Source organism: Ptychodera flava (genome assembly GCF_041260155.1).
Source record: "Ptychodera flava strain L36383 chromosome 23 unlocalized genomic scaffold, AS_Pfla_20210202 Scaffold_24__1_contigs__length_23054250_pilon, whole genome shotgun sequence".
Classification (NCBI taxonomy): domain Eukaryota; kingdom Metazoa; phylum Hemichordata; class Enteropneusta; family Ptychoderidae; genus Ptychodera; species Ptychodera flava.
Genome location: NW_027248278.1, coordinates 2,795,596 through 2,809,431, shown reverse-complemented (window position 1 = coordinate 2,809,431; position 13,836 = coordinate 2,795,596). Strand labels below are relative to the sequence as shown.

At 36.7% G+C, this 13,836-nt stretch overlaps 1 protein-coding gene across 2 annotated transcripts in view; it reads right to left on the bottom strand.

Annotated features, from left to right (window-relative positions):
• Positions 1–660: 660 nt before the first annotated feature.
• The window catches only part of LOC139124777 (putative hydroxypyruvate isomerase), a 315,395-nt gene continuing 302,219 nt past the window's right edge, over positions 661–13,836 (bottom strand). For both annotated transcript variants that reach the window (XM_070690890.1, XM_070690889.1), the window contains exons 7-9: positions 10,236–10,373; positions 8,700–8,784; positions 661–1,167 (exon numbers count right to left, since the gene is read on the bottom strand). In XM_070690890.1, coding sequence (XP_070546991.1) covers positions 8,732–8,784; positions 10,236–10,373 — 191 coding nt within the window. In that variant the 3' untranslated portion in view covers positions 661–1,167; positions 8,700–8,731. The remainder of the gene's footprint in view (positions 1,168–8,699; positions 8,785–10,235; positions 10,374–13,836) is intronic.

Below are 13,836 nucleotides of genomic sequence, written 5' to 3'. Positions count from 1 at the left end.
AACTACATGATCATGCAGTACTGTTATTGGCAATGTCATGCAAAATGGCCAATATTATATTTGACATGTACCATAAATAGTCTTTGCCCGTCAAAAATTGTTAAAGTAAAATTTACCTGCCGATGGACAAAATCTGATGATTGGTCTCTCAGCTATATACATGTTCAGTACATTATTCAAACTACCGGTACATGGAAATCTTAAAACATATTGTGTGAATTTTTTCAGTGAATCTACCCGTAGTAATTGCGAGGCCTAGAGATCAATCCTTAGCCTTATCCTGCCCGTTATCTCTGGACGCACGGAACCTATAGCCCGCACACATTTGAATAGGAACTGTGAAAAGCACCCATGATACAACCTAATCTGACCTACGAATCAAAATTTAGTTATGGCAACTTTACTAATTTTACCCCTTTTTACCTCATTTGCATATTTCTAACAGAAGCATGTTCTTAGAAATTCACCTCTACCCTATGATGCAACTAAACACAAAATACCAAGACTGTTGGAGCTGGGATTCTTAAGTTTTTTATGTGGATGGATGGATGTACTAATATACATACACACATGCACACATATATACCTTATTCTAGCCTATAAGTATAGCTTCCACTGCCACATATGGAAAGCTAATAAAGACAAGCTAATAAAAACAAGTTATAGGATCACACAAGTTTTTATTGTGTGTATTATCATGCGAAAATAGGCAAATACAAATCTAAACTATAATTATCAACAAAGACAAAGCACAAGATATAGAAGATACACAGACCTGTTCACAGTAGTTAGCAAAATACATACTATTAGGCATGATGTCAAATACTGGAGATGAAATTACCACTGTTTGTTATAATTAAACCCATTCAGAAAGCAAGAGCTGTGTGACCATGCTCAAACGCAAACTAGGCTTTACCTTGTCAAATCTATGGTTTCTTGAAAAATGCTGAATGTTATCGTTTAGAATCGCTTTGATCAAATTTGGCAAAATTGTTTGGCACAAAGACGGGACCATGTTCACTTACATGGCCCAGAACAGTTGTGTCACATCTCAGAAATGGTGGCATCACAGTCCCGTGTACAGTCCCGTGTATATACAGTCCATACAGTACGTTGTCCACATGGTCTTCAGACTTATTGATCTGCATCCCAAATCAGCCAGTTTAGCTTTGAAACGAATAATAATAATAATAATTTATTTTTCTAAAGCGATTTCCATAAATAAGATATCAGACCGCTTTACAATAAAATACGAGATGAAAATACAATAATAACAAGTCATCGTTGATGACACAGTCCCCACTTGTTAATGGGTACTTTGATTACATGTCCTCTGAGAGGATAGAGTCCTCTTCATTAATTAGGTCTGTGATAAAAATACTTTGATACAGATGGCGCTCAATGGTCAAGAATGAGTTCCATGGTGATGAAAACATAAAACCAATGTAGGCCACCATCCTAAAGTTCATAAAATGAGTCAACTAGGAATTAATCAACAGGATGTTGCAAAACATTTTTGCATACAATTCTAACACTTGACAGATTATCACTGGTACCATATTTCATAAAGTTTGATGCAGTATTTACAACACTATGAGATCAACATCTGTATCGAGTTTCATCACATTTGACGTTGTATTAATTTGTGGCTATATCACCCTAATTAGGAAAGTTCATTACTTATGCAATTACAAATTAATTAAAATGACACTGATAAATGTCTTTTTCAATGTTAAAGCAATGTGAGCTTAACATCAGTTAACATCCGTATAAAGTTTCATGAATTTGATGCAGTCGTATTTCTTGACATATCAGCCTACTTACGAAACTTAAATAATGGACATGTTACTGCTACATGGCTTGAAACGAATTGACGAGCATATGTATGAAATAGGTCAATGTCCTTGTACCAACTTTGAATGATACTGGTGGAAATATGTCTGCGTTATGGCTCTGTACATTGAAAATTGTAATAAAATCACCGCAATACAGCGATATTTGATCTTACTGTTTAAAAAATCAACATGTATATGTATGACGTAAGTCAATGTACATGTACCAACTTTGAATAAGATCAGTTGAGACTTGCCAGAGTTATGGCTCTCGACATGAAACAACCATAACAAAATTGCTACCATGTGGCCATATTGGACCATCTCGTGAAACCAATCGACATACATATATGTATAAATAAGTCAATGTCCTTGTACCAACTATGAATAAATTTGCTTGACACATATCTGAGTTATGGTTCCGGACATGAAAAAATCAGAAAAAAATGGCCACACGGCGGCCATTTGGATTGTATCTTAAAACAAATCAATGTGCATATGTATGACATAGGTCAATGTCCTTGTACTAAGTTTGAATAAAATCGGTGAATAAAATTAGTTGAGACATGCCCAAGTTTTGGCTAAGGACACGAAAAAATTGTAACAAAATGGCTGCCATGCAGCCATGTTGGATCATATCATGAAACAAATTGACATACATATGTATGACATAGGTTAATGTCCTTGTACCAACTTTGAATAAAATCGGTTGAGATATGCCTGAGAGTATTATGGCTCTGTACATGAAAAAATTGTAACAAAATGGCCGTAAGGCAGCCATATTGGATCATATCACATAACGAATTGACATGCATATGTATGACATTAGTCAATCTCCTTGTACCAACTTTGAATAAAATCGGTTTAAACATGTCTGAGTTATGGCTCTGTACCGGTATATGAAAAATCGTAATAAAATGGCCGCCTGTCGGCCATATTGGATCGTATCACAAAACAAATTGACGTGCATATCTATGACATTAGTCAATGTCCTTGTACCAACTTTGAATAAAATCGGTTAAAACATGTCTGAGTTATGGCTCTGTATATGAAAAAAATTGTAATAAAATGGCCGCCTGGCGGCCATATTGGATTGTATCACAAAACAAATCGGCGTACATATCTATGACATTGGTCAATGTCCTTGTACTAACTTTGAATAAAATCAGTTAAAACATGTCTGAGTTATGGCTCTGTACATGAAAAAATCATAATAAATGGCCGCCTTGCGGCCATATTGGATCGTATCACAAAACAAATCAACGTGCATATCTATGACATTGGTCAATGTCCTTGTACCAACTTTGAATAAAATCGGTTGAAACATGTCTGAGTTATGGCTCTGTACATGAAATAAAAAATCTAGTAAAATGGCGCCTGGCGGCCATATTGGATCGTATCACAAAACAAATTGACGTGCATATCTATGACATTGATCAATGTCCTTGTACCAACTTTGAATAAAATCGGTTGAAATTTGTCTGAGTTATGGCTCTGTATATGAAAAACATTGTAATAAAATGGCCGCCTGGCGGCCATATTGGATTGTATCACAAAACAAATCGGCGTACATATCTATGACATTGGTCAATGTCCTTGTACTAACTTTGAATAAAATCAGTTAAAACATGTCTGAGTTACGGCTCTGTACATGAAAAAATCATAATAAAATGGCCGCCTTGCGGCCATATTGGATCGTATCACAAAACAAATTGACGTGCATATCTATGACATTGGTCAATGTCCTTGTACCAACTTTGAATAAAATCGATTGAAACATGTCTGAGTTATGGCTCTGTACATGAAAAAATCGTAGTAAAATGGCTGCCTGGCGGCCATATTGGATTGTATCACAAAACAAATTGACGTGCATATCTATGACATTGGTCAATGTCCTTGTACCAACTTTGAATAAAATCGGTTGAAACATGTCTGAGTTATGGCTCTGTACATGAAAAAATCGTAATAAAATGGCCGCCTGGCGGCCATATTGGATCGTATCACAAAACAAATCAACGTGCATCTGTATGACATATGAAGTAATCCTTACACCAAGTTTGAATGAAATCTCTTCTTGCATCTCTGAGATATCTGCGTGAACGGACGGACGGACGCACACACGCACGCACGCACGCACGCACGCACGCACGCACGGACATGACCAAACCTATAAGTCCCCCCGGACGGTGTCCGTGGGGACTAATAAAAGTACCATAAATGCTCTGGTTAAAATACAACAAGTACATTAAAATACTCCGTTAAAAATACAAACTCTACAATGCAATATGATACGAACATCAAAACGATGACTTAATCATAATACTTTCTGAAGAGATATGTTTTCAGAGATGTTTTAAAAGAGGCAACAGATGGTGCCAATCTAATTTCTTTTGGTAAGGCATTCCATAAAGTGGGAGCAGCATTAGAAAAAGAACGATAACCAAAATGTTTCTGTTCCCAGTTCACCGCTCCAAAATTGGTGTGAACGCTGAGCGTGTAAACCGTTTAGGAACGTGAACTGTGATAAGATCAGAAAGATAAGCAGGTGCTTGATCATGCAAAATTTATACACAAAAAGAAGAATTTTGAAATTAATTCTAGCATGGATAGGCTGCCAGTGAAGCTCACGCCTCACTTGTTTTTTGTGTGTGTAACTAGACGAGCAGCAGAATTTTGAAATAACTGAAGTTTACAGAGGTATTTATCTTTGATACTGAACAGCAAGCTGTTGCAGTAATCAAGACGTGATGCTACAAAAGCGTGCACAAGTCTTTCAGTGTTTGTACGATCTAAAACATTTCTAAGACGACCAATTTTATGTAAAGCAAATGATGCACACTGACATAATTTCAAAATTTGAGTACTCATATCTGCACAGCAATTTAAATAAACACCAAGATCAAAGACAGATTTTGACGTAGTGACATCAGTGGTCCCTACTCGAAGAGATGACAGATCAACTGATTTCTTAAACTTTGAACAGAAGTGGATCACTTCTGTCTTAGCATCATTCAAAGCCAAATGATTTTCAATCATCCATTGATGAATATCATCAATACAATGTTCAACTATGAATGCTGAGTCGACAGCAAGCTCACATATCAGATACAACTGAGTATCATCTGCAAATAACATCAAATCCAGTGCATGTTTGATAATTATGTCCTCTAATGGTGCCGCCTACAGCGTGAAAAGTATTGGGCCCAGCCCACTTCCCTGAGGGACACCACAATCAAGATCACTTGGTGTTGACAGTATACCATCAATACACACAGTCTGAGTTCTATCACATAGGTAGGACTGAAATCAAGCAAGTGCCTTGCCCTTAATGCCAAACCTGTGCTCTAAGCGGTACAACAATACCTTGTGATTTATAGTGTCGAACGCAGCGGTCAAATCAAGTAGTGAAAGAATAACTTCTTTATGACTGTCAAGTGCACGTAAAATGTCATTTTGAACTCTCAGTAAGGCACTTTCTGTGCTATGATTATGTCTGTAGGCCGACTGGTATTTAGAATACAAAGTAAACTGACTAAAATGCACATCAAGTTGGATTAAAACAACTCTCTCTAGAAATTTACGCTCAAATAACAGATTAGAAACAGGCCTATAATTAGATAAACATTTGAGTCAAGACTGGGCTTTTCAATAAAGGACGAACTAGAGCTTGCTTGTACATTTTAGGAACTGTACTCGAATGAAACGAAAAAATCTTTAACTTTTTTTGCCATTTTTGCCGAAGTTGGGCCACACAACATAGATTTTTGGCATACTCTTCGATGTCTTGTGGTTCTGGGTTGTGTACAAAGCTGTGGAGCTGACATAACCACCTCTCATCAATCTCGATCAAAACTCAGATTTTTACTGTTTATCACTCAGAATTTTCAACTAATGTTATCAAAATCATTCCTTCTTTTTATGAAATAATTGAAAAAAAGTTGTGATCATCCATGTACCGGTATCTGCGTTTCAAAATACACAACTATTTAGAGGGTTAATCCTATGAGACATGCTAAGTGTGATATGAAAACACTAGTTTCAAAATGGGGACTCTCCTACAGCTCTTACCTGTCAAACTGCAGCAAAATTTTCATCTATCAGTTTGCCTTCACTTTTGGCAAAATTTCAATTTGCCACGATGGCAAATGAGGTCTAAAAGAATGTCTGCCAAATATGATTTTTTAATTGGCATGTGCGAATGTGGCACTTACTTCCACTCTGCTTTCCATTTTGCATTGCCACTGATTCAGATTGTGTATAGAAATTGGATTCAGAAAATTGTGTTGTGTGGCATTGTATTCAGATTCATTTATAGATTCAAAAATGTCCACATTGAATAAGGGAGCTTTCAGTAATTACAAGGGGGGTGGGCCGGGGGAATTTTGCGCACACCTGTACCATAAAATGTGACCCTCCCCCTATCCTCCTGTCTAAAATGTGACCCTCCCATTTGTCCGCCATTCTAAAACTTGACCCTCCCCCCTACCACTGCGGTATTCTCCCAGGAATAACTGAAACAGTATCAGCTAATTTACATAACAATTGGTTCAATTGTTATGTTAGGGACAAATTACAGAGGGGAGGGCTAGTGTTTTTTGGAGGGACAGTCACAATTTATCACGCAAGAATTTTTGAAAAGATATGGTATTTCATACATTTGAGGGAGGGTCACCATATTTTGTGCAACTATAAGAAGGCAAGATGTAGCTGATTTACTGCTACATGCAAAAATATCAAATCATAATACATAGAGTCCATCAGGCAAATTATTGACAATTTACCCCCACAAAACATGCTATATCTGTATTTTATATATGTTTGATAATGTATTTAAATGTATAAATGTATATGTTGCTTGAATAGGGAAGTAAAATGTACATTTGTGTACAAGAAATTGATTTCTGAATTTCATATAAAAAGTTGGTTAACTATCCATGGTGTCTGTGATGAAATTATGAATAGTTTTTTCCAATACAAAATTAGATAAATCTGTGCCTTTATGTATGCTTGATTATTCACATTATTGTTCTTGATTAGACTAGAGTGGTTACAAATCAATGGTTGTGTAAGAAATTTGATTTTGGAATTTCACTGGAATGTCAATTTACTATGCATGGCGGTCTGTAATGTGTATTTATTTTGTTGGTGATTTCCTATTCAGGAAATATCACATGGACAATCAAAGTTTTTGCCATAAACTCAGCTTCTGTCAAAAGTGACCCTCCCCCATGATACGTTTATGAAAAGTGACCTCCCACTTGAACTGTTTTCTAAAAAGTGACCCTCCCCCAATTCCTCCGCCCCCCCCGTAATTACTGAAAGCTCCCTAATGAGAAATTATTGTATCACAACAAAAATATAGTCAATGACACTGGGCTCACATTTGTTTTGGTGTGGCAGGCCAGAGTGAGTACACTTAACTAAGTATATCCAACATGTATACTAGGTTTTAAAGCAATCAGATGAGCGAGTTCAGAGAAAATGATTTTTTGACTAAAACGCGGAAAATTGCCCCAAAAAATAAAATACAAATATGAAAATTTCACCACAATTTGAAGACATTCAATTAAGTATGCCTACAGGAACATGCATACCAAGTTTCAATGCAATCAGAATATTTAATTCTAAAAAAATGATTTTTTGACCAAAAATGCAAAAATATTGCCAAAAAACACACCTACGAAAATTTCACCACAATTTTTACACATCTGACAGATGACAATTCTAGGATCAAGAGTATTAAGTTCAAAAGCAATCCAACAAATACTTTGGGTGAAAATGATCTTTTGACCAAAAAATAGAAAAATTTGCGCCAAAAATGTAAATATAAAATGTCACCACAATTTGAACAAATGTAACTTAAGTCACTATAAAGAACCTGCATACCAAGTTTCATCCTAATCTGGCAAATGGTAACTGAGTTTTAGCAATTTGCAGGATTTTTTCTTTTTCCTCTCATCTCCAGATTTTTTACACCAATATATTCATTTGAACAAATTCACATCACCACCCCTTGGTACACCTGTACACCAAATAATAAGATGGTAGGTACTGCAGTTTAGGAGTTTTTGATGTTGACGGACATGCGTACATACATGCATACATACACACAGATGCCACTGACCTACCATATAATCTCTCTTTGGTATATATATCCATACCAAATGTGAGCTAAAAATCGACATGCATATGTATAAACAGTGTATCATCTTTGTGTAAAGATTGAAAGAAATTAGAGCAGGAATGTTTGAGTTACAGCTCTGGACATGCAAAAATTAGATTGAATGGCTGCCACACAGCCATATTTTATTGTATAAAAAATACTTTCATGTGCATATTTGAGTCATAGTGTATTGCCCTTGTGGTAAGCTTGAATGAAATCGGTTAATATTAAAGCTGCATAATGCCCACAGACATGAAACTTAATGGCTTCCTGTTGGTCATATTGGATTGTATCCTAAAACAAATTGATGTGCATATATCTGCAACTAAGTGTATAACCCTTGCACAAGTTTGAAAAAAATCAGTCTAGGAATGTCAGAGATATCTTCGTGGATTCACAGAGGTGGTGTGGTGTGGATGCACACCACTCAATCTATGACTCCCTGAAGACTTTGTCAGCAGGGAGTAATAACAATTACACTTTGTCTAATGAGAAGTAATTTACTGAAATGATCAGATCTAATAATTTTTGTGATAAATGAATTATGGCACGATCAGATGCAATTCTAACTCAGACATTGAGACTGTGGTTTGAGAGGCATTCCATACCAGATTGTAGTATTTATGTGTGATGTTGCATGCATGATTAAAAATATTAAAACTGCATTAGAGAATCAGAGGTACAGAATTCATCATCATCATCACCTTCATTAGATGTTACTGTCCTTTTGGAAAATTTAATTTTTACTTTGTAAATTCTTCAACCAACCCAGACTGTCTTCAGTTTTCTCTGAAATGTAATAAGGAAGAACAAAGTGTTATTTGATTCATATTTTATGAAATATGTTACATATCAAATGCTTCAATCACACTGGCGATTATCAGTCTCCCTGCTATCAAAATTGTTATGTAAATCATTTTCCCCCACACTCATCATGTCCTGAGTTTAATTAGTCTAGAACATTCTCAAGGTCACTGCCCTTAACAACCTCACAACCTTGAATTCAATTAGTCATGTTTGGAATGTTCTGGAAATTTAATTAGTTGTGTAAGAGAGATAATTTTAGAACACTAATTAGCATGTCAATAAAAGTTCTAGATTGTACTTTATATGCTCTTATATAACCACATGTATATAAATACTGGGACAGCAGGCTTGCAGTTGGACTTTTGGGATCGTGTCTCTTGCGTGTTACTTCAAGTCTTTGGAAACTCCAGCAGTATTAACTTCAAGACTTTTCAAGACCTTCACTGCCACGCTGGATTTATACTGTTGACTTTGTGTAACTTCAAGCCTGCAAGCCAAAGGGACTGTTCATTCATCCAACTGACTGTTCTGTGTTTCCTCTGGCTTCTGAAATTTTTTAGTAAATTTACGAATTGGGTATTGAAACTTTTAGTAAATTTTGAAATTCATAAGTAAACCGTTCGAATACAGAATATCATTCAATAAAATTCAAATTAAGTAAAACATGTGCTTAGACTGAACTATTTTGAGGTTTGGGGCCTTCAGCTCTCAATCAGGTAGCTGCTTCCTTGCATATGTATATTTACGAATCAACAATGAAAAAAATTAGTAAATCATCTAAAAAATTAGTAATTTTACGAATTTGAGAGTGGCAGAGGAAACACAGCGTGTTCAACTCTGAGACTGGAGCTTTGCCATCCCAGCTGAGATAAGTAGTCTGTACACACTTTTACAGTTTGTATCATATCTCTGACTTAGCAATTAGTTTCATTTTTTGTAATAAATTTCGTTTTATACAAAAACTGCTGAGTTCACCATTGTTCGTTTTTTGTCACATAACAAAATGTACAAATCTCTGTCCTACATTGCAATGCCAAAATGATCAATGAATGACAAGTGTTTGGATATCTTCCAAGTGTAATAACTAAAGACACTGTTGGTATTTCTATCATTGACTATTAAACAAGGTGGAATATAACTTAAACCAACAATTTATTCAAACTAAGATATATGTTATCGTTGCTATGGTATATCTTGATCATTCAATCTAGACTGATAATACACCAGGTGTGTTCTGTAGTTGTTGTCTTGGGAGTATTGGAATCACTGTATAATTCTCATTTCAATATTCTTACAAAATCTTAATGTTCTACATCTTCTGATTGTACTGTTTTCAAGAGGAAATCTTGCAGATTGCACAGCCATAACAATCTGGTTGATTCTTATACACAACAGAATTCTTGCCAATTGAAGTTTAAATCTATAGTTGTTACCTGTAGTTGGTTTGTATTCACATCCAATGAAGCCATCATAACCAAGACTTTCTAATAAATCCAGGATGTACTTAAAATTGATTTCACCAGCACTATCTGGTTCACCTCTGTCAGGTACTTGAGCTATCTGTATGTGTCCTGTAAACAAACATTTAATGTAATCTTTTTCATTATCTGTTGTACACATGCACATATGGGGTTTACATGTGCATGTTTACTCCGGAGCTGACAGTGGATTAAATTTAAACCTGTGTCAGTTGGACGTGTGACCAGACAACACCGAACTAACAAAGAACTAAATTAATTCGGTGTGGAAGGGCTGGTCCAGATTTGGTGCTCCGTACTAAACAATGGCTTATTTACACGTGTGACCAGAGCACCGAACTAAGCGCCAGACTATATCCTGTCTTCGGGCTTACGGTCATTACCACAATGGACGGTGTTCGAGCAAGAAGTTCGGGCAATCGTGGCAGCAATTGGTCACAGGAAAACTAATGGAAATGACTACATCGTAGTACGATTAAATCAAACTACAGTGTACTCATTTCCATGTGGAGAGATGAAAACGTCATCCGTATGATGGACAGTCGGAGGCATGGATGTAAAAAAGCTTATTTTATGTCCTTGGTCAAGAGATAGGCAACTTGAAGTTCATGAAGTCATCGCTGCCAGGGAGGAAGGAAATCAAGAGAACCGCGGAGCATGTCACAACAAAATCAGACTGTTGTGAGCCAAATTCAAAACCGTGTCCAACAACAACCGTCGTAATGGCAAAGTTAGAAAAATGGATGTCCCCACCTTACTGCCCAAAAGTTTGCGTTGCATTGGTGTTTGTTTCATTTCTGATATGTGTGAAATAGGATCCCCACATTACTATTCAATTGTTAATGTTACAATAGTGTTTGTTTCGTTTAGGATAGGTGTAGCAGAGTTCGCGTTTACGCAAAAATTGTGCGTATTTACGCATTGAAATTGACTCTACGCATTTTTTTCATTGTTATGCGTTTTCTATACGCAAAGGATAACACCGAAAGCACTCCCCACGACTGAGCTTAGGCGACAACCAGACGAAATTTGTTGCAACACATTTCTGTCAATCACTCATTTTGTGTGGAAAGTTTCTGATTCTCTGGGCGTTGTCTGAAAAATCGGCATCGTAGTTCATACGTTATCACGTTAGGCATGTTATCTTGTCAGCTGTGCCTATGAATTACGTTGCTAATTTTCAGGCGAGCGATAGTTTCTGAAACTTATGACACAAAGTGTGATTGACAGAAATTTTGCGAGAAATTATATAAATGCCAACCGTGCACGATCATCGCGTCTCGCTGTTCCCAAATTTTGATCAAGCACATATGCAGCATGGCGTCTAAGCAGACAAATTTGTTTTCTTTCAACTTTGCTCTACGAGTCCGTGAAAAAAATGATTCATCGTTAGAGCTCGTCGGAATCCCAATAAATTTTGAACACTGCAGAAGTGTCTGGATAAGCTGCCATAACTCTAACTTTTGGGTTGCCCGATGTGTTTTGACGGTCGCATGTATACCCTTCGCCGTTACGTTTCAAGATTGTTCAAGTTATTCGTTAAACTGTTTTCATTAAAATAATGTTACATTGTAAAATCCGAATATGTAGTGTAGGTTTATTCAACGGCACATTGTATTTTGCAGTCAGTTTTTTCATCAATCGAGTGCGGAAGTGAAATTACGCACTCAAATCCAGCCAATACGCAATTTTAGCAGACTAATGCGTATGCCATACGCAATGAGAAAAAAGTCACCGCGAACACTGTGTAGGGAAGTTATTTTAATGAGAACGATAGTGTTTTGTTTGTTTGTGTTTGTCCATATCGACCTATACACGGGTGCAGTTCAGGATTCATGATCAGACACAGGAAAATTAAACATAAACTTGCTCGTTTCTCAAAAAAATTTTTTTCCTTTCCTTGTGCAAATTAAATTAACACTGTCACAGTAGTGTTTCTGATTGAAACGTGGATAATCAAAAGCTATTGCATACATCTTGCAAAGAGTGTTTGCAACTTTTGATAGAAGATCAACATTGTTTTCTGGCCTTCTAACAATCTTTAAAGGGAAGTGTAAGTCAAAAATCTTTGTTGAGAAATAGAAACAGAACTGGTTAAAAAGTTGATATGAGATCCATTGTCTTGATTTACTTTCACTAGCTGGTATGGCAGTGGCAGGCTATTGTTGAGGAAGACTGATAAGTGGCAGTGACGTTGAAGCCTAGCGCCTGGGGCTGTCTGCCACTAGGTCAAAGTTCATGGAAGTTTGCTGTTGAGTCAGGGATAGTAGATGACCCCTGTACCGGTATATCGTTATGTAGATCATTTTCCCCCACACTCATGACCTGAGTTTAATTAATCTAGAACATTCTAAAGGTCACTGTCCTTCACGACCTTGAATTCAATTAGTCAAGTTTGGAATGTATTAGAGATTTAATCAGTTGTGTAAGGGACAGCAGTAATTAGCATATCGATAGAAGCTTTAGATTGTTCTTATATTATCTTATATAACCACATGAGTAGGCTTAAGGTAGTGACTCAGGTTTGTTGGTCAATTTTAGCAATTTTGTGATTATTTCATATTCTGAACTCCTGAAATATGATCTTTCTATTAGAGACAACTGTGAGGTAACATTATACTAGGAAATGTCTGAGATTTTAGTGAAAACACGGCCTTCTAACCACTGCGGGAGTTATTATTTCTTTTTGTTTTAACGGTCCGGATTACTGTCAGCGTTATCGTTATACCTTGAAGGAGATTATGTAAATTTTTACTCACTATGTTGCGCATGCGCGCATGTCATCATAAAGACTCTATTCCAACATGGCTGGCAACTGCCGGCAGTATAAGCGGTGTAGAAAACGTAAACGGGGGCCAAAGAAGCAAAATTAAAAGCTGATAGATGCGAGCCTTTGAAACTTTCTGACCTTGGCTCATACTACAACTGCCATTGAAACGTTTGTTGGTACTATGGTAACATGGTTGCACGCGTGATGTTGAGAATGCATAACTATAGCTCCATACCCGGGCTCCATACACACGCGCACGTACAGTTCTGTAGATTACACTGCCGCCCCAGGAGACTCTATTAATCTTCACTGGAAAATATGGTTCTAAAACAGCAGCCCATATTTCGGACTTAGTTTGTAAATTGTCGATTCGACACTGTTATGTCGGTCTAGAGCACAGAAATGTACGCGAAACGTCGCTTCACGATCGGTGCCGATCTGTTTCTATCTGTGTCGTGACATATCGAAGTTTCAATTTTACAATCAGTATCGCCTCAGTCGTTTATTTTAAGTCATGAAGAATCGCTTTTATGTGTAACTGAAGTTGATTTTGGTTTCATACGCGGGACCATAATAGTACATGTCACAGTCGAAAGCGAAATAGCGCACGAAAAACCCGGTATCATCCCTGATGATGAGCAAAAAGACTGCAGCAGATCACGGTGAAAACTACAAAAACAAGTGCGACTTACTCGCATTCCTTGAACTTCTCAACTACAGAATTTTTTAGAGCATCGATAGTTGGTTTTCTCATATTCGAAAGCAAGCAAGCAAGTGACGTCCTGT